The following is a 25,664-nucleotide window of genomic DNA, read 5'->3' on the forward strand; positions in this document are numbered from 1 at the left end:
TACCTCTGGGTCAGTCCTGAATATTTGCCTGAATATTTACTTGGGCTATTCTAATATATATATATAAAATTCAGGTTAAAGTTTTTCTATATGTTTTTATTTTTAATTCAGATGTATTACTTCATTTAATTCATTTTGGTTCTTAACCCCTTAAGTGTCACCCCCCCTTTTTGGGGGTAGAGCTGAAAAGGGCATGTCCAGATTCAAATTAATGTAATTCTGGAACGGTTTGGAATATGAACCTAATTTTGGGCTCGTTTTTAAAAACACACTTGGAAGTTTCTTGTACATGTGAAAGAAGTTGAATAAAATGTAATATAAAAAAGTTATAGGTGTTTAAGTTTGTTGTAATAAAAAATAATAATTTAATATTTATTTATATTTTATAAAAAAAAAAAAAAAAAAGTATGTGTTGAATTTAATTTCATGTCAAATGAAAAGCCTAAAATCTAAAGAAGTTGTGTTCCAAATTTGACATTGATATCACAAAAAATGAGGTTTCTGTGTTATTTTTAGTTGCTATACCAACAATGTCCACTAGGTACTAGTCATGCTCCTTGTATGAATTGTAATGGACGACTGATTTGATTTTTTTTATTCAAACAGCAATAAAACTTTCTAGATAGGTTGTAAATGATTTTTTAATCAAACATAGCTACTAGAGTGTTGTTACAGAAACTTCATACATGATCATGATCATATTATCACATCATATTATGATCATACATGAAATTGACATTCATTAAATTTTTTACTGAATACTTGCAACATCAATCATAGATATACAAATATACATATTCAATTTATTCTCAATTTTTTTTATAAAAACTAGAAAAGATGTTTTGTCTGAATTATTGGCAGCCAAAAAATATAAGAAATATATACTTTCGTGATTGTATATGTATGTATCAGCTTTTTGTAACAAAAGGCAACTACTTTTTTTTTTTTGCTAAATTTTCTTGTCACAAATTTATGAATTACTGTCACTACATAATTTTAAATATAAAACAGTGGTCAAATATAAAAAATACAACCTCTAAGGTCTCCAATGATATATAGTTTGTCAAGATTAGTTTAGGTTTAGTATAGAATATTACGGTTTTAAATATGCAATGGCTTTGGGCCCACCGGTGGGCCAGTGACACTTAAGGAGTTAAACATATTTAGTTTTTACTTTTACATTACCGTTTTAGCAAACAATAACAATGCTGCTCTTAAATTTTTAGAAATCTGTGAAAAATCTTTTTTTTTAATCTCTGCCATTATTATTATTATTAATAGAAGGTGACATGCATAGTATAGTTTGGACTATAAATGTATCCTTTTTAGACCAAAGCATTTTTCATTGTATAAAAGAGTGAAAAATATTTTTTTAAGAGGAGATTTACATTTTCATTAATGCATGTTTACCTTTTTATTTTTCTCCCCTCTTAAAATGCAGTGAAAATGATTGATACAAGCCTTAGGTTTTGAAACTTTTATTGATTTTTATTGATGTTATTTTTTTTATTTATATATATATATATATATATATATATATATATATATATATATATATATATATATATATATATATATATATATAGATAGATAGATGGCTATTTACAGTAGGGCAGGTTGTCACAATGGTAACTTGCTGTTTATTCTCACTGATGTAGGAAGAATTCTTAAACTACACATTTATAAAAACAAATATGATTTATTTTACTATTAATTCATTAGCTAATATTCATTGTACATGTATATCTAAACCTGATAAATATTCAGTGCACAGCTTTTTCCAAGTACAGCACTTCTATATATGCAAACTAGTTATTGTAATTGCTACCAATTCCTGTACAATAAGGTTGCATTCTAACAATGCCTATATTTTGAAATGGCAAGAGTTTTGTAACCTTTCTTCTGCCATTTCATGGTTAATTTCTACAGCATGAAGCTCTGAGGTGAAGCAGCCTTCAGCAGAATCCACGTTGGAGGTGTGATCTGTGATTTTAATGAGATAACGTGCTTCTTTGCAGTTATTCCACGAAAATTGGATCATTAATGTATAAACTGGTGAAAGTGTGTCTTTTTTCTAAGAAGTCCTATCAGTGCATCATACATCTTTATCATGACCTTCTTTTGCACCCAGTGGAATGCTATCTGAATGCTAATCTAATAACTTGGAACAAATCTAAATACTGTGGTTTTGCTATTACACAATTTTTCAAGTTCTGTTAAATATAGCAGCTTAGTGTGACCTTTTATTTAGTGGTGGTTTGTTGCCATTCATCGGTATAACCAAATTGGTTTACAAAGTTTGTCTTTGTGGTGAAGTTAATGGTTTTGCTGTTTTAGATAAAGGTTTTAGAGGTTTGGAAATGCAAGTTGTCTGTATTTTAACATGATGGCATCTAAAACACAAGATTCATTTTGACCAGTGAGTAAAACTATTGGGTTTATATTACTCCTGTCCGAGTCAGCTCAAAATGGTTTTCACAGAAATATGTTGAGAAACTACAGATGTGCAGATACAGATATTTTCACATTTATGATAAGGTTTTTTTCCAGCAGAAGTGTGAGTGTGGGTGGTTTTTTTTATAGCTTTTTTGGTTTCCGGAACATGTTTTTTTTTTTTGGCCGATCATGGCCAACCCCAAATGTAGGCATAACTGAAGCCAAGAGTACAATGCTGTACAAATGCAGTACAAAACAGTACTGTTGGAAAAAGTGAACCAGACCCCAGTGCTCCAAAGATAGATCATTACACTTTTGAACGGAGCAACTTTAGATTTTCCGGCTTGAGCAAACAACGGCATCCTCACGCAAAAATTGATCCATGATGAGTCATAAATGTGACTCACACGTGCATGAAATTATGATTGCAGATATGTATTGCAGCATGCTTCATCTTCAAGACACAGGGTAGAAAAAATAGTTGAACTCATGATTATCTACAGCAGAAATAGCTAGGAAGGATGCAAGATTAGATGCTTGATTAATCAGACGTGTAATAGCCTATATGGCAAGTTGTTAGCAACATACAGTTAAAAAATGGAAAGTGCACTGATCATTTCCTGCCAAGACGCATTACAGATATTTCCCTTAGCTCTAAAACACAATGGAATGCAAAATAAAAATCAATATGGAAAATTCCTTTATATTATTAGGCCACAGTTCATTGTGCCATATTTTTTTAAATAGTGTACATTTTATCAAAATTGTCTCTTCAAAATGCACTTTTGCAGTTTAAATGTGTTTAATTTGTTGTTGGAGAACAAAATGTAAAGGTTTCTTTTCCTTAGGCTACGTTTAATAATAAAACGTTAGAAATTGGTTATTTATTTAAATGTATGCATTTATTTTATTTACAATTGAAAATAGTTGAGGGAACCAACGGTCAATGTTTGGCCTTAAAATGTTAATGAAAACGTTTGATTTTACATCTTCAGGAACGTTTCATTGTTGTGAAATGTTTTGAAAGCGAGTAAACAACTGAAGTCTGACAGAAAGCGCGCGTATTTTTTCTCAGTTCCAGAAAAGAATTCGCGGGCAGCCTAGGTGGTAACCATAGCAACAGCAGATCAACCGTTGAGCGCCTGCCGTTGGGATCAGTATCTGCACACTACACCACAAAACAGGTAGTCATTACTTATCATTTTAACAGGTAGGTCTGAGAAATTTAATAGTTTTTGTGTAAAACTTACTTTAGATGACTTGAAGGTGATATTCAAGATAACTTTGGGCGCGAAAAGACCGTTTGGACTCCGCTAGACGAATCTCCGCCGATTGCGCCACAAAAATTAGCATAAAAAGTCGATGTATACATTTAATTTAGCGAGTCAGATCGGAGTCCAGCGTTGGGAAAAAACACATTTTGTGCCAAAATTTTGCCAAATCTTTATGCCAAGTTAAGGGAGATTTTCTGCTAGTGGTTTCCCCTCATATCCATCCACAGAGGAACTTTGGAGGAGTCTCCCTTTTTGAAACAGCTTTCGGGTAATTGACTTTAAATTACATTTACCACAATAACCCTCTTTCTTTCTTTCTTTCTTTCTTTCTTTCTTTCTTTCTTTCTTTGTCACACAACTGTACAATTAAGTATAACGTGAATTATGCTTTTAATTATATTTAGCAGACTTCTGTAAAGTTTTATATATATATATATATATATATATATATATATATATATATATATATATATATATATATATATTCTGTTTTGTCTTGTCTTGTAAAAAAGACTATATATGTATGTATATATATATATATATATATATATATATATATATATATATTAGTCTTTTTTTTTTTACAAGACAAAATTGCACTGCATTGACATACAAAATGGCCAGGAAAATCATTCTTTAAGTATAATATCACCATAAGCCTAAATAAACTTGTTATTCTTCTTATCAATGCGTTTAAGAGATTTAACAATAAGCAAACTTTCTGCAAGAAAGACGTCAAATCTAGATAACGTATTGAGAAATTTTGATTTATGAACTAAACATTTACAACAAGATCGACAATATGGTTACTTCCAGAAAAATACAAAAATACGTCTTTTAATGAGAATTTTAAATCACGTTTTATAAATGAAGATATTTTCACACAATAGAATCCTCTGTTTGAACATGACGTTATAAAAGTCCTGTAAAGCAACCACAAGATGGCAGTAAAACTCTTATTTCCGGGAATTCCCAGTTTAGTTTACATGCTTTAAACACATAAATATAACTCTAAACTGTAAAAAATAAATAGTAAAGTAAGGCATGGCAGTGAATTGACCTTTTATAGGTCCTGGAACAATATTTATTCAATATTTATATTTATAGGTCCTGGAACAAAATAGTAACTTCAAAGGAACAGTTCTCCCAAAAATTAAAACAATCAGTTGATGGTATAACTTGATTTACTGTGGATTCCAGCAGCTGTTTGGTTACCAACATTAGTCAAAATATCTTTGTGTTGAACAGAAGAAAGAAACACACAGTTTGCAATAGTCATTTTTGGGTGAAGTGTCCCTTTAAACCAGTTAAATCGGCTTGAAGCCTAGCTCTAAAATCATGGTTGATAGCAATGTTTCACAGAGGAACTTCTCCTTGGGTTGGTACCAAGCCTCCTCTCCTCTCTCTTTTTTGGAGGTTGTGTTCTGTTAGAGAGCCGTGGGGGTTCTTCAATATTTAATCAGGGTTGTGTTTGAAGATCTGTCTGTGTGTGAGAGGAGAAGGGTTAAGAGGAAAGACTTTCTTCACTCTCTTTTCTCACTTTCACATGCAGATGCTCTTCTGTGGACACGGCATCAGACGGGACGCACGCTGACCACACCTGAAACACAAGCCCTTTCTCAATCTAGTGAGCTCTAGAGTGATTCACCGACTTTACACAGCCTCCAGGAAAGCTCCCCGGGTTTTTCTCCGGTCTGTTTGGAAATAGATGTGTTTACGAAGGATGAAATATTTCAGGAATGAAATCATCGCTGGATTTACCAAAGTTTGCACGGTTAGTGACATCAAATCTTCGAAAGATATTCCGAGTTCTGTTTTGAAACATTGGCAACTAGATACAGAACTGTGTGTATGTGTGTGTACTATATATATATATATATATATATATATATATATATATATATATATATATATATATATATATATATATATATATATATATATATATATATATATATATATATATGTGTGTGTGTGTGTGTGTGTTTATATACATTATATTCAATTATACATATATTAGATTCACAGTTACAGTTTTTAAATGTCAATTTATCATTAATATGTATTTACAATAAGATACATTTTAACTGTAAAAGGACATCATATTAGGTATATATATTAGATACACACACACACACACATATATATATATATATATATATATATATATATATATCAAATGTAAAAGATAAATGTGTATGATAAATATAGTGTATATGGTACATTTTTATTATTAATTTAACTGAAAAAACATATTTTATAGTCAAAGTGGCGTATTATATTCAATAATATAATTTTTCATTATAAATAGGGAGTTAACATAATGTCTTCACTGTGTCTTCACGAAATATATATTTTTAATATTTATAAATAAGCACATTCAGAATTTCCTGAAGAACAATAATGCAATTCGTCATGCAATTTCAAGAGAAATGTTAGAAAATAACATTCTCCACTGTTGAATATAGGATTCTTAAACTAATGATTGAATCACATATGTGTGTGTTTTTATTAATTTGTTGTGTTAATTAATGATTGTTTTATTAAAATCAAATAAAACAAAATCAGGAATGTCATAGACAAAAGACAACATGATGGATTAAATTATTCTACACATTGAAATATACATGTTTCCCTATTCAAGTATAAAATGTTAACCTAATGTTCTTTTCTAGGTCTGTTTGTTAATTCATACAGTAAGGTAACTTAGCACTAGCATTAGTTTTCGGTGTTGTTTTACAGCGTGGGACTCGAATACATTAGACAGACCTGCGGCGTCACACACTTCACACAGCTCTGAGCTGCTGTCATCAGATCATGTGTGTGAATACTTGAATGCAGGGATTAGCTGAACATTCACAGAGTATTTTTAATCATGATAAGCCTTTCTAAGAATAGACTGTCAGTGTTTGATCGCAGCAGAACATCACAACAGACGCAGAAAAACACACAGACGCGTCTCCCAGAGGGACACTGATAACCTTCACAAATACAGCCATCATCAGACGAGCGCACACGCTATCAAACATTTATTTTACAAGTTTAATGTGCACCAAACAAACTGCACCAAACAGAATTGGAAAAAAATCTGATCGTTTCCCAAAGAATCCTAATGGGATAAAAAAAAAAAAAAAAAAATCTGCTTAAACTATTCTATGATAAGATATATTTTATATGAATAAAATATGGATATATTCAGATTTTTTCACATATTTAATTCAATGAATTAGTATTTTAATTAACTATATTTTTAGTTTTTAGATTTTCATTTTAATGATAGTTTTATTATATTTGGGTTTCTGTCATGTTTTATCAGTTTTTTATTTTGATGATACAGTTTTTTTTATATTGTCTTTTTATTATCGTTTTTATTTTATTAATAAAATGTTAGTAATTGTTTTTCTATTATTTTTGTATATTTTCATTTATTTATTTAAGTATTCATATATTTTTTTTATATATATTCTGGGTTTTCTTTTCTAATTTTTTTCAGTTTTTATTTTAATTATAAAGTTGTACATTTTTGATTTGTCTTTTTATTGTTATAGTTTTTCTTTTTTGAAAATGTTATTTCTAATTATATAGTTTTAGTAATTGTTTGGTTTTGTCTTTATGCTGTAGTTTTTATTTTTAGATTTTCAGTTTTAATTTTAATGATAATGTTTCAGTTGTTGTTGTTTCTTTGTAATTTTTTATTAGTTTATTTTTATGTCCATATACTTAGTATTTATATATTTTAGTTGTTAGTACATTTTTAAGGGTTTTAGTTAACTCCAAACCTGGTCAGATCTGAAGTTTGCAGTGGATTGTGGGGGAACACCATGAGGAGGGTTTTTGACCTGGATATGAAGCTGAAGATCTAGTTCAAACTCCACGTATCCCAATGGTAATGCTTCTTTTTCCATTGTTTTCCAGAATTCTTTTTTAGATTCTCAGAGGGCTTTTATTCCCTCTCCATCCTGATTCTTTGTGTTCCAGATGATCACAGAGCGTCCAGTGGAATCCAGTTAATCACTGTTTCTCTCTCTCTGCAGATCCTGGAGACTGAACACCTGCTTCCCTCTGTTCTTCCTGTCATCCAACACCTCGGCGTTACACCTGAAATTAGAGCACACACACACACACACACACACACACACACACACGCTGGTGTCCTCCTCCAGGCATGTGCCCCGTTCAGCCGTGTAGAGGTGATTTTTCATTTTGACAGATCATCAGCTTTTCGTTCATGAGAGATGTGGAGATACTGGTTTCCCGAGCGCGACCGTTCACTTTTGACCTCTTTAACCAGAGAGAAGCAGGCCTCTGCTTTAGATCAGCTCATGGATCATGAACACTTCGCTTATTCCAAAAGCATCCTGAACATTTCTGCTGTGTGGCTGAAGGAGCGGCACGGTTTCTGTCCCATCATGCATCTGTAAGCATCTGTGTCCCTCCACCTGGGTTCAAATAGACCTGCTTCTGACCTTGTAACTGACAGACATCGAGTGATAAGTTCATTACAGGATGCTGGAAAACACTTGATGTGTCTTGAATGAATGTATGGAATGAAGGATTACCAACAACAGTCTGAAGAGACAAACAGCCTGATCAATGCTTTAACACAGCGTCCCGTCTCAAAGACCAAACCAGTTCTACTGATTCAACCTCCAACTGTGATACTGATTTCACACAGATTCATTTATTCAGACATGTGGGTCATCGGTCCCTTTCAGTGTGCAGCAGGACTGGCGTTTTGGTGCAAAGTTCATGTTTATTCATGTATAAAATAAATCCATTGATCATTTAGATGTGACCAGATTTTTATTCATTAGGGAAAAAACTCTAAAATAAGCATACACACACACACTTTTTCCCTAATTAGTAAAAATTATAAATATATATATATTCATATTACTTTTTAGAAATAATATAAATACTTTTATTTTACTTATGAAATTATATTTTCTGCAAAACTATCCACTAATCATTTAAAATATGTGACTGGATTTTTACTCATTAAAGAAGCAAATGCGTGTAAGCGTGTGTAAAAATATTTATATTTTTATCTAATATTTTCTGCTGAAATTGTTTTGGGTTCTTTTTTAACCTGTGTTGTTAATATGAATAAATTTTATTGAATTATCATCCTCGCAACTTATATATTCCGAAAATACAATTTATAAAATATATCTGTTAAATAAATACAATATCATTTTGAAAAGAATATAATAATTTCCATATAAAATAATGTTTTCTGCTGAAATTGTTTTGGGTTACATCTTTAGATCTAAAAAAAAATGCTCAGAAATGAGACAAATGCAATAAAATTCTCTTTAATTGTGCACTGTGTGTAGAGGAAGCCGGTCAGTAAGAGGTTAAACTATTCTGTGCATCTCATTGATCCGGAGCAGCTGGAAAAATCAGTTTTTGTTGGAATTATCTGTGTAGGTTAAGCATTTATATATGTATGGGATGCTTTAGTTTTCCAAACACATTCAAATGCACAGATTCACAGACCTATCCGTCATCTGAACATTTTTCACCAAATATATTTCGGCAGACTTGAAGTGCACCTGAGATTTGAAAATAAATATTTGCATGTTCATTGGTTCTCTGTCAGATGCAATGTTTAATGCACTTCATGTTAATTACAACAAATGTTTGAATCCATTTGATGAAGGAGTCAGGTCAGATCAAGGGAGTTAAATAAGAGTAATCTGATTATAATGAGTAATGTAATGGATTATGTTACTAAAAATGTTTCTCTGGAATCAGCAATTTCTGTTTCAATCATTGTGGAGTGATCACAGCACTGGGAATATAATAGTTTATGTTGATGGCTAAATACTGTATTTACACTTTTTTTTTTAGGTGCAGATTTCATAGAAGGCTGTTGAATGTCCTCATATGTGACCCTGGAGCATTTTAACCTGTCTTAAAGTCGCTCGAGTGTATTTGCAGCAATAGCCAACAATACATTGTGTGTGGATCAAAATTACCGATTTTTTTATGTGCCAAAATCATTAGGATATAAGTAAAGATCATGTTCCATGAAGATATTTTGTACATTTCCTACTGTAAATATATAAAAACTTATTTTTTATTATAAGTAAATGCATTGCTAAGAACTTAATTTGGACAACTTTAAAAGTAATTTTCTCATTTTGTATTTATTTTTTTGCATCCTCAGATTCCAGATTTTCTAATAATTGTATCTCAGACAAATATTGCCTTCCTAACAAACCATACATCAATGGAGAGATGATTTATTCATAATTGATGACTGGTTTTTGTGCTCCAGGGTCACATTTAGCCAGCGGAGGTGTGTGTGAGCGCTGAATGCGTTTCTATGCGAGTGTGTGTGTGTGTGTGTGTGTGTGTGATCGCTGGGTGGAGCAGCAGTGTACGGCAGGTCTCGTCTCGTCTCTCATTGCGGCGGCTGGAGATCATCGAGCGGCGGCGGAATGTCGCTCCGCTGTCCGTGTGCGTGAAGAGCAGGAGGAAGACGAGGAGGAGGAGGTGGAGGAAGATGATGGAGGAATCCGACAGCATCCCCTGCTCCGCGGAGGACGGACTCCTGTCGAGCTGGAGATGGAACAGAACCGCCAGGGACCAGGTCCAGATCAAGCAGAAGATCCGAGATCTGCCCGGATTGTTAAAGCACGGACTGAACCTGCGCAAAAAGAGCGTGAGTTACCAGTGTATACGTGTGATGAAGACTGTGTGTTTTTTTGTGATCAGTACACCACCCATGTCCACCATCACTGAGATTATAACGCTGGGGATGCGCGCGAACACCCGCACGTTACGAGTGATGCGTGCTGTCAATGCGTTCATGCGTTATTCCAGATCACATTGATTATGAAGGACAGGCTCGTATGTTTTTCAGTCGTGGTATCTAAGGCAACAGAGACACACACACACACACAGTCAGGTACACAAACACATGATCTTTCTCTCTCACACGCACACACACACACACACACGCACACCTGCTGTAACTCCCCATCATGAAAATACAAAATGTTCCGCGGTTCATATTTGCTGGATTTGATTACCAGTCTTTTTAATATTGCACCCTTATACAAGTAACCATGGCAACCATAGTTTCAGCCAAAGTACCAATGCATCAGTTTTGTAGCTGCTGTTAAATGATGAATTATTATGGGATGCTGTGGGAATATTCCTGTCATTTCTTTTTCACATTAGCGTCTCATCCCGATTGGTCACATTTTTTTTTTATCATCACAATAACAGACAGAAACTGGTTACAGTAGTACATTTTGTAATGGCAGAATGATATTTGTAAAGCCTGAATGAGTCAATTAGGGTGGAAAGTAAAGCATACCTTATGTGGTATTTGGAGACTTTTTTGAAGTAATTTTGTGAAACTGAGCTGCAGAATAGCTGATATATAGACTATTTGTTTTATGAATATTGTTCTGCAGCTGTGTAGAATATGCAGTATTGTCGGAATATTGCATAGTGGGGTTGTTTTTATTTAAAAGATTCTCAGTGTGACATCATGAGTTCTATTTGGAACCTTTGTATTTTGAAGTGAGCAGTGTTCTAATGCTGTCTGATACCATTACTGAACTGTTGTACCGTCACAGTAGGGTTTTGTGGACTGTATGGAAAGAGCTGATATATATTCTGTTTCTACACTTGTGATGTGACAGAGGAGCTATTCAGCGCTTCAGAGGCTTGAAGACGTGATCTATTTTGCTGGTTTGTGTGTGTTGGGGTGAATACATCACAGTTGTGTAATTCCTGTTTAATCGTGAGGATGAGAGGAAATCCACAGTGATCAATCAAGACTTTTGTAACTCTGAGTTGTATTCAGTAACTTCTGTAGACTTTCCAGAATGATCCTAGTTCTTCAGAGTTTGATGTGTTGCTTGAGATGTCTTTTACCTTCAGGCTTCTCACGGCTTCGAACAGAATGTTTGGTTCAGGCTCATTGGACGCAGTTCATCCGCTCCGGGGTGATTAGAGAAATAAAAAATGAAAGCCTCATTAGTACTAAATGAGAAACAAATATTACAATCGTGACATTTGTTTCCTTGTGTGCTGCAATGACTGCAACTACTGGAGCATCTGTTTACCAGGTTCTGCTGGTGTAAAACACAACTGCAAGTGAAAGAAATCAAGCTTTCTCGATGGCATTAACAGCTGATGCTAAAGGAGAACATTTTAGAGTACAAGTAACCCCAAATCAGAAACATATGAATCCATAATAATGCTTCCTGTAGTGAAAAAGTCCATCTCCTGTTGTCTCTCACATCAAAACCCAGACACATACTGTATTTAGAGCTGTTTTGGACTGTTTTAGCTTGTAAACGGTGTTTGTTTTCAGCACATTTGTGATTCAGACCAGACCACTTTTTCACTGGAAGAAGCGTTTTTATGGATTATGGACAAACACACATCTTTTCACTTCACAAGACATTAACCGATGGACTGTGGATTATTGTGATGTTTTTATTGTGATGTTTGAACTCTCATTCTGACGGCACCCATTGATGAGACACTGATGCTACATTTCTCCAAATATAATGAAGACACGAACTCATCCGCATCTTTCATTTTTGGGTGAACTATTCCTTTAAGTAGACAAATTATGAAAGTTTACAAAGTCTTTTTAGATTCTTTTGATGCTTTATGAGAGTGATTTAATGTCATATAATGCTGTAAGAGAACATTTGGTTTTGTTCTAGATAAGAACGCAAACCGAAGTCCCTGCAGAGAACCATTGAAGATCTCTTATTTTTAAGAACATGTCCAGGGCTCTCTGTCCATGCGATGAGATCCATGAGCTCAAAGGAGACCTCTGTGCTGTTTAGGACAAACTAAGAAAGAAAATAGTTTCTCCTAGACAGCAATAACATTAAATGATGAGTTTCTAAGATGTTTATCTTGAAGAAAAATATCTCAATATAAACTTTAGTCATTTCTGACATTAATTTCACTCTTACACTATTTCAGATGTGGTCTCTTGTTTTAGGAGAGACGTCTAAAAGACAACGCTGATTCCTAAATGAGAAGAGCTACCTCTGAGCAGCGTGGTTCTCCCGTGAAAGCATCGGGATGATTCTCAGATGAGTCTCTGGAAGAGCGTTTCACAGAAAGAGTGTGCTGATGTGACGTCTCAAACGGAGTTCACTGCAATTCTCTGATGGAGAAGCTGCACTTAATGACACAGTCCTCATGCTGCTAAGTGGATGTGTGTGTGTGTGTGTGTGTGAGCGCCTGTGGATGTAATGAAATCTTAACGAGAAAGACAAGGCTTGTTTGATGTCTCCATCTTGCAGTGCACTCATCCAGAGCGACAGATTTATCCACAAGCCATGCAAGATAGAGGTGCGTGAGTGTGTGTGTGTGTGTGTGTGTGTGTGTTAGCGCTCTAATCTGAGAGTAATCCATTTCTGACACATAATGACACACAGACTCTCTGCACTTTGGAACCAGGATGTGACCAGAATCTCTTCATCTCACTAATAGTTGGTTCTGTATAGTTGCTCGGTCATTACATGAAAATCTCAAGTCCTTAGTGAAGTCGCATCACACCTCTTCACATTGTGTTATAATCATTCATGTCTCTTGCACAAACGGTGCAGGACGAGTTATGCATGGTACTTCAATGCTTAAGGTTAGGGGTCTGTTCGAATGACATTGAGAAAACGGGATCTTTTTGTGATTTATGAGCCAGGAATGACAAGAGAGGTGATTTCAGTGAAAGATTTTAGCTGTGCATGAAGGACAGGAATGCTTTTTTTTATGTTTTATCTAAAAAGCCTTTTCCAGCTCATGCATGAGCTTATCTGTGGCCTGTCTGCTCCAGTTCCCATCTGACCCAAACAGAGTTCAGCTCCCAGATCAATACAGTAAATCTGATACACACACCGTCTTCAGAGCCCAGTCAAAACAAAGCCCACGAGCGCACACCCGGCCCCTGGAGAGATTCGGCTGCTGATGGAGCTCTGTCTGTGGATGGATGCATGCGGTCGGCCGCAGGAGACCACAGACACCTTCATCACAGGGATTTCAGACAGGATTCATGCCGAATCAATTCATCTCTATAGTTTAGAGGTTTTTGATGATACACATAATAACAGGATGGTAGTGTTGGTTGTAAGCCTTTTTTATCTTCCTGATTCGAGTGTTTTCGAAACCCGTTTGGAAATATTAATTTGCGGTTTGTTTCGATATAGAAACTGCTGAATTGAACGAAGCTGAAGTTAAGCGCATGCATCGTTGTGAAGTGTTTGAATCCTTGAATCATGTTTCTTTAGAAGAGCTGTTCCTTCACTTTACTAACACCAACCTGCTGTAATACTGGCTTTGCGACATGATTTTAATTCTTTTTGAGGTGTATTGATTCAGGAGACTCATTGGATTGTGCTCATTCAGTGGCTTTAAAATTGATCTAAACTGATTTGACTCATTAATCTTACATTTATCGCATATTGCTAATAATCTCTAGACACATATTGGATGTTCGTTTTGGAACTTTAAATGTTCTCTTATGACATCAGCTTGTAAAACCTTTATTTATTTATTTATATTCTAATGTTTATCTTTTTGCTCACCAGATGTGAGTGCAGAAATAAGCGACAGATTGCACAATAAACAAATATGACTATATGCAGGTTACTTAAATAATTAAATATTCATATGTGGTGAAGAATAACGACTGTGCAATCTGAAATAATCATCATTATATATTCTTTTATGCTGTTGTAAAATAGGACAATGGAGACACAGGACTGGATGTAAGAGAATGAGACACATGTGAGGAGTGAATGTGGGTCACTCTGATCAAAGTTCTGATCATATTAATGAGGATCAGCGTCTTCGTTCCAGTTCTGTCCACTGATGCAGCTCTGGAAGTGAAGGCAGACACTGAGAGCTTGTCTGTATCAGACCGAACAAGCCTTCTTTCTAACAGAGCGTCTCTTTAGAGAGCTGCTCTGACATGATCGCACGACTGCGCTGTTTAATATGAACTTATGTCATGCTGACGGAGAATTATTAAGTAGAAGTGAAATGTCATTAAGTCCCTCATGTCACAGACTCTGTCTCCAAAGTTTTGTTAGCGATGATGTTAATACATGGTACTTCCCTAGATTAGTTTTATTTCTGTAATATTTAACTAAGTATTAATTTTTTTATACATATTTTTAACTATAGTTTTAGTAATTGTGTTGTGTTGTTTTTGTTTTCATTTTTTTATATTTGTTTTTTTTATGTTTAATTTTTAGTTTTAATATAATCATGTTATGTGCTTTTTGAATTTTTATAATTTTTGTAAAAATTTCTATTGTTTATTTGTATTTTTTATTTTTATTTTTAGTATGTATGCTTGGTTTTAATATATTTATATTCTTTATTTTTATACTGTACATAATTCATTTTATTTTTAGTAATTGTATTAAGTGCTTTTATCATTTTAATTAGTTTTTAATATATTTATATTCTTAATTTGTACTGTTTATATTTCATTTTCTTTTTAGTTATTGTATTATAATTTTAATACGTTTTCAATATATTTATTTTCTTTACTTTTTACATATTTAAAATTTTAGTTTTAGTAATTGTCTTACATGGTTTTGTCATTTTTATTAGTTTTTTAAACAAAAAATATTTCTGTTGTTTATTTTTACTTATTTAATTTTAGTTTTAGTAACTTTTCTATTATTTTTTTAATTTCTAATGTTTATTTTAGTAGTTTTATTAATATGCTTTTGTGTGTGTGTGTGTGTGTGTGTGTGGTATATAGATATGGAAGTCATTTAGTACCACAGTATATCAAAATACTCAGCACAAGTTTGACCCCGTTCCCCTTTCAAAGCGCAGTCAGTGTTTGCCGCATGATTTGCATGCTGTATCAGTGTGAAATGTCAAAACCAAACATGAAGGAAGTGTTGCTTATCCGGAAATATCCAGGAGTATGACGAAATGTCAAAAGCACATCATAAACATGGCAGAATGTCACTTTCGAGATGGGATTAGCTCATAAAATCACATTTCTGCAGTGCTTTTCATGTGAAGGTCACGTTATAACCGGCCCTTAAGGGCCCCTGCAGAACATTTGAGCTGTCTCTGAAGATTGTGATGTTCATGTGCTCATGTGTTTGTCTCTTTGTGATTGCAGCAGTCACCTGACACCATCCCAGGACCCAGCACAGGTGTCACACCCAAACCCAAGGTGAGGAAACACAACCTAACACCCCACTCTGAACAGCACTGACTTCAGTCCATATCAAAGACTGATAACTCATCTCAAGTGTTTCTCCTGAAGACTGTGGAGGTCTCACCTCTCCTCCAGAGTTTAAGATGATACGTTTCAAACTGTGCTCAGGCTGAAAAGATCAGAAGTCAGAGATCTTGATACAAACTCAGATATTTCTCATCAAATTCATCCAAGATCAAGTATATCAGTATGTCAATTTAAAAGGGCCTTGCTAATATTCACATCTCATTTTCATCAGAAAATATAGTTTGCTCTAAAATGTTCATTGTAAGTTTCCCTGAGATTAAATGTATACTCACAGCGAATCTGTTATACCTTTTATATTTTGAATGCTTTTATAGTATTATTCATATTTTTAATTTATCTCTAATTTTTATATTTTAAGTTTTCAATTTAATTTCAGTTTTTTGGGAAATTCTATGTGCATGTGGAATTTTTATTAGCTTTTTCATTTTCTGCTTGGCATTATTTTTTATTTATATAATACATTATTATTATTATTTTATTTTTTTATATTTATGTATATATATTTTTCAGTTTTAGTTTTAGTCATTTTAGTACGTCAGCTTATTTGGTTTTAGTTATTTCCCAAGGAAAGATTTCTGATTTCAGTCTTTTTTTTCCTTTTTTTATATTTTATTTGTATTTTAAATTTCAGAGAATGAAATTTTTTTTAACAGTTTTAGTTTAAAAGACACACAATTAAGAACCCCATGAGGACATCTGATCACTATATTCTCTTAAAACCCTCTCTTTTGCCCTCGTGAAGCTGCTGATGATCTCTCTAGTATTTTTTCTCGTCTCATTAGCATCTCTGAAGCTCTTAATCCACGCGTGAGCTCTGCTAAACGCTCTCGCTAACGGCTAATCGCCCGTGTGTTGAGCTGAAGGGCCGTGTATGTGAAAAAACATACAGTAGATACAAATCAAACACATCAGAAACCTCTGAAGGCTCCTCTGTTTCATAGATCAGCACATAATGATGTATATAGATGATTAGCGCTGACTCGGGATTATGATCTGTATCTCTTTTATTCTTTGAATGACCCCAGAATTGATTACAGCAATAATCCACGAGAGAGCGAACATTATGCCGTGATCACAGCCGCGATTTAATCTGAGAGTCTAAATCCAGTCGGAATGTTGGATGTTTAATGTAGAGTTTTGACCAATGAGATTCCACTGTGGGCGGGGCTTCCATGTGTGATGTCATAAATAGAACCTCAACAGACAAAATACTCTTTGTGTTCGAACAAAAGAGCCTTTTATTGATTGTTGATGAGATAGATACACATACAGTATACATGTATGTACATGTATATATAATGTATATAAATATATATAATATGTAAACAACTAATTTTACGCATGTATGTGCATTTATATGCACATAATAAATAATTTGATAGTGTCAAGCATTCGTATTGCACAGTGACAGTGTTTAACTGGATCCTGAGATGATGTTTGTGTGTCACAGACGTGTTCTCAGAGTTTTCCCTGCGCTGGACGTGCGCTGAGAAACGCCTTTCTGTCTCATGGACCGTATCCAGCTAAAGACAAGATCCACCTGGCCAGGATCATCAGGTCAGAGATCTACATTTGTGCATTAGCCTAGCCTCTTTATTCAAGCTACAGCTTTATAGAAATCAATGCTTTTATTTAGCAAGAATGCATTCAAATGATCAAACATGATATTAAAGAAATTAATTTCCATTTAAAAGCTGGTCTTTTGAACTTTCTGTGAATCTTGAAAAATAAAATGCATCACAGTTTCCACGAAAATATTGTGCATCACGAAAATATTTCCACGAAAATATTGTGCATCACGATTTCTGAAGAATCATCCAAGACTGGAGTAATGATGCTGAAAATACAGCAGCGAATCAAAGAAATTAATTACATCTGAACATATATTCACATAGAAAACAGCTGTTTTAAATTGTTTAAATATTTCACAATTTTACTGTTTAATAGTTTTAATCAAATACAGTCAAACCAAAATGTAATCAGACACCTTCAACATTTCTCACATTGTTTATTCGCTATAGTTTAGGAGATGGTGATAAAATATGAGAAGAACGTGTCAGAATAAATTCATCTGGATAATGTCAGATAACTTTGATAGAAAGGTATGTAATGAATTCAGATGAATAGCTGTTAAAGCTCTTAAATGTAAGTACATGATTAGATCAAACCAGTTGAACTCAACCAATTAGCAAGCAATGCTTCATTTTGTTCAGTCTGTGGATATAGATGGCATTAGAAAGCTCAGGTCATACTGTATGAACATTTTTAGAGTATATGTCAGTGTGAACTTTATTTTGCATCCTCACATAAATGAACCATAGTGTCCTGCACCCACTAGTAAAACAAATATCAAAAGTGATTTCAGATTTCTGTTGTACTGTGGTTATGTGATATAACTCTTGTGACGTTCCTATCACAGTGTGTGTGTGTGTGTGTGTGTGTGTGTGTGTGGCTGACTCATCAGCTGTCTCTTATCGCTGTGATGCATGGCCGCTGTCCAAACTTGACTCTGATTGGACAGAAATGTCCCGGCAGAAGGTGGAGTGTGAACGTGTGACAGCGAAACACAGAATCAGAGAGCTGTACATGCACTCGATGAACAAATGAGCAGCTTAATGACTTCAGATTTCAGATCAGTGACAGCAGATCATATTAAAGCAGACGCAATCACAATCATTTTAACACCTTTACAGCTTTTTAAACACATTCCTGGACTCGTTCATTAATGCATGTTATTCTAAATACAGTGTGTTTAGTATATTCCTCTTTTTATTGAAATTTAGAGACCATTTTCATGATTTAATCGACTCCTGCCTTTCATTTGGAAATACTGTACATCACATCACAGAGAAAAAATAGGTTGTAAACAGTTTTATGTTGATTTTACTGCTAAATGAAACACATTAGCATTATGTACTTGAAAACACAAATATTACATTATTACATTTATGAAAATTACAATGAGCAATATTTTTTTCTGCCTTTAGCAAAACTGCAGGCTGTTAATGCATGTCAATGAACTGTGTTTTATTGGATTGTTGTATTTCTACTCTTCTGAGAAAACTGATTTCTTCTGTTGATACCCTTGAAAGGGTTTTTAATCAAGTTAATGCATCTGAAATATGTTATTTAGTGTAATTTTAATAACTCATTTTTGGTTTTCACCACAAAAACAGACAAAGAAACAGACATGCCTTTAAAAAAAACAACCATTTGGGATTTATTGGGTCTGTTTTATAAAACCGCTTGGTGTTTTGTTCATGGACAGCTAATGAAGTTATACCAAGGCTGCATTTATTTGATTAAAAATACAGTAAAAACAGTAAAATTGTGAAATATTATTACAGTTTAAACTAGCTGTATATTCAGCATCATTCCTCCAGTCTTCAGTGTCACATCAGAATAATATGTCGATTTATTGCTCAGGAAACATTTCTGATTATTATCAGTGATGAAAACAGATGTGCTGCACAATATTTTTGTGGAAACTGATGAATAGAACATTCAAAAGAAAAGCATTTACTCGAAATAGAAATCTTTTATAACATTATAAATATCTTTACTGTCACTTTTGATCAATTGAATGCTTCCTTAATGAATGAAAGCACTATTCTCCTTTCTAAAGGAATCTCAGTAACCCTGTGTGTGTGTGTCTGTGTCTGTGTGTGTGTGTGTGTGTCTCTCTGTGTGTGTGTGTCTGTGTGTGTGTGTGTGTGTCTGTGTCTGTGTGTCTCTCTCTGTGTGTGTGTGTGTGTGTGTCTGTGTCTGTGTGTGTGTCTCTCTCTCTCTGTGTGTGTGTGTGTGTGTGTGTGCAGGAGGAGTTATGTGGGTGTGGAGCTGGTCCAGTGGCTGCTGGAGCAGTGTGTGTCGGTTCAGTGCAGGTTAATGGCGTCTCGTGTCTGGCAGGTTCTGCTGGAGCTGGGGATCCTGCACTCAGGTCAATACACACACTTGTTTACTATCACTCAAATACTGTTATAGTTTGCTTAATATTTCATTTAAATACTATATTACTATATTTTACTATATTTCATATATTTTATACATATACTTTAATAATAATAAAAAAAGAATAATTATATATATATTCTTTTTTTTTTTGTTATTTTAGTATTTTAACTACTGCAAAAGAAACACTCAAACTGAATATTGCCGAGTGTCAAATTCCTTTGTGTGATGTCAAACCTGTGATAAACTCTTATATTCATGACATGTGGCAGATGGAATGTGATAAATGTCATAAAGATAAGTTATATGAAACAAATTCTAGTCTAAGAATTTTTTTAATTAATTTTATTTTGCAAATTTTAACACTTAACACTTAGGTATGACCAAGTGTCTTTGTAGGAGAAATGCTACATTGACAACTAACTTAAAATGAGTTTCATTTTTTGGGGGGATTTTATTTCATTTAATGTTTTTATTTTTTTTATTTTATGAAAATGATTATTGTTTCAATGGTTTTTCAATATTTTAGGTGAACACACACACTGCATGTTTGGAACACAATATTTCCTGCTGCTACTTTTTTTTGAATTTAGAATTTCCTGAATGCAATCTTGAATACAGCGTTGGAATATTGTCTGGATTATGGAAGACTGTATCTGTAATATATGACACACATGTGTGTGGTGTGTTTAAATGCTTCTCTGTCGTCCCCTCAGTCGACCAGCGGCTGGTGTTTGAAGACTCCAACACATATTATCAGTTCTCGTTCGAGGAGTGTGACGCTCAGGGCTGTGAATTTCGCAGCGAGGAGGAATGGCAGAACGGCGTCCGTCTTCTGCTGCAGCTCGTCCCTTACGTCCAGTTCAGGGTCGTCAGCCCGTGAGTATAAATAACATATATATGTGTGTTCTTGTGGCTCGGTGGTAGAGCGTTGTGTTAGCAGTGCAGAAGTTCATGGGTTCAATTCCCAGGCAACACACATACTGGTCTTAAAAAAAAAAGTATAGCCTGAATGCACTGTTAGGATAAAAGCATCTGCTAAATGCATAAGTGTATATGCACACATCTAGCAGTGCAGTAGTTTGCATGGTTCTCTTTCATGCATCTGTCTGTTTGATTTGAATGCAGCAGGAAAGCGATTGTTCTCGTGACCTTTGGCTTTGGTTTCCCTGTTAATCCTGTTAAACCACAAATCATCTTCATGGAAGAAGGACGTGAAATATGTGTGTGTTTGTTTTGTGTGTGTGTGTGTTTAGCATCATGGATATGAGCTTTAGATCCGTATTTCTTTTTCTTATAGATGCACAGTCATCTGTGCTGATCATGTTTTGGTCATGTAACATTCAGAAAGTGTGGGATTGGTATGATTTTTTTTTTTTTTTTTTAAATGAATGCTTTTGTTAATCAAGGATAGATGAACTTGATCAAAAGTGACGGTAAATACATTTTATAATGTTACAAGAGATTTCTATCTCAGATACTTTCTATTCATCTGTGAATCCTGCACAATTCATACAAAAATATTGAGTTTTCATTCAATATTGCTTCAAATCATCATATTATACTGATTTCTGAAGATCATGTGACACTGAAGACTGGAGGAATGATGCTGAAAATACAGTTTTGATCACAGAAATAAATTATATTTTAAGAGATATTCAAACAGAAAACAGCTAGTCTAGATTGCAATAATATTTCACAATTTTACTGTATTTTTAATCAAATAAATGCAGCCTCTGTGTGCAGGAGAGACTCAAACCAACCCACAGTTTTGATTGTGGTGTATTTCTGGATAGTGCTGTCACACATGGATAATTCTTTTATTTAGTGGTTTAAGTAAGCGGTCACTATTTCCAAATCCCCTAAAAAATATCTCCCACATGTCTCCTAAAATTGTCCATATGAAACAAAAACAACAATGTTTTCCAGTTGTTCACGACCCAGATACAGCAGCCCATTGTTGCTGGACTGGAGCGTGTAGACTAAAGCATGTGATTGTGTTGAAGGTGTCTCGGGTCAGACGATGAGATTGAGAAGGCAATGCTCCGGGGCTGTTGTGTTGTGAACCGCCTGATTAAATCTGAACCGACAGCTGATGTCATTTTCAGGAAGGTGAACATGGGACGCCGTTGCTCGTCCACGCCAGCAGTTTTTCCCTCCCTGACAGAATTGGAAGTGACACGGTTTGCTGTTCGACCCAATCAGCCAGATTCCCTTCGCCTGCGCCTCTCTCTTCACAGACCCGAGCGTATTAAAGCAGAAAACAGTTCCTCACGCACAAGCCAACCAGATGAGATCAAACCAAACACTCATGCAATACCATCACAGCCAGAGAAATGATAACTCGCCTGAGTTTCCATTGAATGTGATGAGAGAAATAAATGACTGGTGATGCAGTGGAGAACATACACAGACAATGTGTTCTTCTACTGCGATGCATGCAAAACACAAACACTTCAGTTTATACATGTCACCAAAAAACACTGGTTAGGGCTAATTATTGCAAGAAGAAAGCTGCAGAAACACTTTGATATTGACACTGTAGTGAAAGTGACCTTTATTATATTAGAGTAAATGATGCAACACGTAAAAGATGATAAAATTAGTCTGAATTTTGTTTCTGCTGTATTTGTGCTTGTTTGTGTGTGCAGAAATCTGCAGAAATAAAATAAATAAATAAATAAATGATTTAATAAATGAATTAATTTTTGTATTCATTATTCCCTCCTTTATTCTTTATTTTTAACTGTATTTTTAGATTTTTTCTTTATGCTTTTATTATATTTATATTAATGTTTTTATTTATTTTATATTTATTAATTGCCACTAGTATTTATTTCAGCATCACAAATACATAAAGTAAATGAAAGGCAGTCTAAAATATTAAGTTAAAAAAAATAAACATAAAGTTAAAAATAAAAAATAACTAATAAAGGTTAACAAATTATTCATTTATTTATTTTCCTATTATTGCATGTATTTTTTTAATTTAATAATTTATGTTTTAATTATTTTTATGTTTATATTTATTCCCACATGTATCAAATAAATAGCAAATTAAATAAGTACAACCAATATAGGAAATAATAAATACACAAAATAGTTAATAAAAGAAAACTAAATTAATTTAGGACTACAATGAATTAAACATTACTTTTGCATTAATAAAAGTATTTTATTTCCCTTTTTATGATTTTTTTAATTTGAATATTTCTTTTTTATTATTTTTATATGCATTTGTTTCCTCATGTATTTTGTTTCCATACTACAAATTAATCTACAAATAAAAAAATTAAAGTTAAATTAAATTAAAGAATAAATATAAATAAACACATCATACAAAAGTAAAATAAAATAAAATTTTAAACAAAGGTAAAACTAAAACTAATTATGAATGCAGAAAATAATGAGGGAAAATTGAATACAAAAACGACTTTTTATATTTAATACAAAATGTAATACAAAAACTGTATTTGTACTATCAAGTCTTTATTTGATTATGTATTGGTGATTTCTGTAGTGTGGATGTGATTGTTGTGCTGGTCGTGATCGTCTCTTCAGCACAATTGAAACCCCTGGAGCTACAGGAGTGACGCTTTCAGCCACCCACACACACACACACACACACACACACACACACCTCGCGCCGCACGCCTCATTTGCATGTTATTTGAATTTTATCTTCAGCTCTGTGAAACTATTAATGCTTCTGTGTGCAGAAGGAGCGTGCATTTGCGTATGTGTGTGCGTTTATGTCTACATTTGCCTGCCCCGTGTGTGTGTGTGCGTGTGTTTGCATGCATGTGAGAGTGTGTGAATTGCAATCTCGTGCAATTGTGCCTGACTGGTTTAGAAGTCGCCGCCGTTGCGAATCACTTCTTCCGCCGCGTCTGGAGGAGGAGGGATGCTGTGATGAATGGAGAAGAGAGAAAGTTTGGCCCAGTTTGAGCCGTGTGTGAGACACAGCTCTCAGGCCTTTATTCTGCTCATGTTGAGGTGTATACCTGCACTATCTGCCCTTACTCTCTTACAATAAGAAGATCAAATCACAGGGAATCATATAGATTCACAAACAAAGTATAGAAGATTTAGAAAATATTCTGCTGGTATAAAAAAAAAAAAAAAAAAACAATGATTAAAAAAATACATTAAAAAGCACATATTAGATTTAGTTATTCAGTTATTTTGAATATACATTTTTATTTGGAAATCTATTTAATAAAAATAGTTTTATATATATAATTTCTATACACAATAATTTAATAAATGCAAGTGTTTGGGGTTAATTTAAAAATACATATACAAATATTATATAAACACTGTTTAGTTTATTTTATTTACTTATTCATCTTTCATTTAAAAAGTATGTAATAAAAAGGATTTTGTAAATATTATTTAAAAAAATAATAAAATAAAATAAATAAAAAATACAAAAAATTATTTTGATATTTTTCTATTTGTTCAGCTAGTTATGAAAATATGTTAAATGATAAAATATAATAATAAAATACAGAATAAAAAAGAAAAATTAATATTTTTTATTAAAATAAATTTGTAAATAATATATTTAATTGTATTTTATTATTACATATAATTATGTATTTATTTTTTTCTAGTTGTTCTGCTAGTTGTAAATAATATAATATAATATGATATAATATAATATAATATAATATAATAATGAACAAAGAGTTGTCTAATTTTCTGGTGCTTTTTATGAAACCAATACACTGAACTATTGTGAAATATATGTATATTTGTAGCGTTTCAAGAACCCTGTGCAGACAGAAAACAAGTTTTATTGTAGCGAGTGCAAGTGTGCTGTGGGGTTGTGATTTAATAATAGCTTATTTTGTTTAACCAGCAGACCTTGAATGTGATTAGCCTTTCTATTCTTGATGTGAGAGCAGAGTGTGATGCAGTGCACCAGCAGCAGGAGGCAGCAGAGAGCCCAGGGCTGGAGATTGAGGAGCTTATATATACAGTATATACTGTGCACTGTATGTGTATCTTCTGTCTGAATGACAGTGTGCAAGCAGAGCACCCTGCGTGAGATACTGCATCCCACAATGCACTGCACTTCACTTCACCCTCCGTTTCCATAGCAACAAGTGAAGCAGTACCAACCCTGTTTTCAGAAACATCTCTTTCCTGATTCATTAGATGATTTATAGACTAACGTTTAGACACTTTTACACAATATTATTTAATTATTAAAGTTTTTTATTAACTATTATAGTTTTTATTAATATTTTTAAACAAGATGTATTTATATACTTTTCACTTTTGTTTTAATGATATTTTTTTTATTGCAAGTTAACTATTACTGTTTATTTGTTTCATTTAATTTTTTATTTATTTTATTTATAGTTATTTACAGTCATTTTAGTGTTTCAACAGAAATTAAAACAAAAATTAGAAATGTTGTCTTGGCAACTTCTTTTTCCTTTTTTTATCATATCATGTTATAGTATTAACTTTTATGATTTTTTAAATAATATTTTGAATAAGTATTTATTCATATTTCATTTGGATTTAAATTTCCGTTACATTTTTAGTAAATTAGTTTTTTGCTTTTGTCATTTTTTTTGTTTGTTAATTAATTAATGAATTAATTGGGTTTTAGTTTTTATTTATTTTATTTCCAGTTAAACATTTTAGTGCTTCACTTAAACTAAACGGAAATTAGAAATGTAATTTTGTTTTTTTTTGGCAAGTGTAAGTTTTCCATCTGATATTTATAA

The 25,664-nt window shown here is 33.3% G+C and overlaps 1 protein-coding gene across 1 annotated transcript in view; it reads left to right on the forward strand.

Moving 5' to 3' along the window:
• The first annotated feature begins 10,019 nt into the window (after positions 1 to 10,019).
• Positions 10,020 to 25,664, forward strand: part of rapgef5a (Rap guanine nucleotide exchange factor (GEF) 5a) — a 40,754-nt gene continuing 25,109 nt past the window's right edge. The window contains exons 1-5 of the mRNA XM_052585199.1: positions 10,020 to 10,380; positions 15,847 to 15,900; positions 17,423 to 17,529; positions 19,788 to 19,909; positions 20,637 to 20,799. Coding sequence (XP_052441159.1) covers positions 10,042 to 10,380; positions 15,847 to 15,900; positions 17,423 to 17,529; positions 19,788 to 19,909; positions 20,637 to 20,799 — 785 coding nt within the window. The 5' untranslated portion in view covers positions 10,020 to 10,041. The remainder of the gene's footprint in view (positions 10,381 to 15,846; positions 15,901 to 17,422; positions 17,530 to 19,787; positions 19,910 to 20,636; positions 20,800 to 25,664) is intronic.

The sequence above is a fragment of the Carassius gibelio genome, chromosome B19 (assembly GCF_023724105.1).
Source record: "Carassius gibelio isolate Cgi1373 ecotype wild population from Czech Republic chromosome B19, carGib1.2-hapl.c, whole genome shotgun sequence".
NCBI classification, from domain to species: Eukaryota; Metazoa; Chordata; class Actinopteri; order Cypriniformes; family Cyprinidae; genus Carassius; species Carassius gibelio.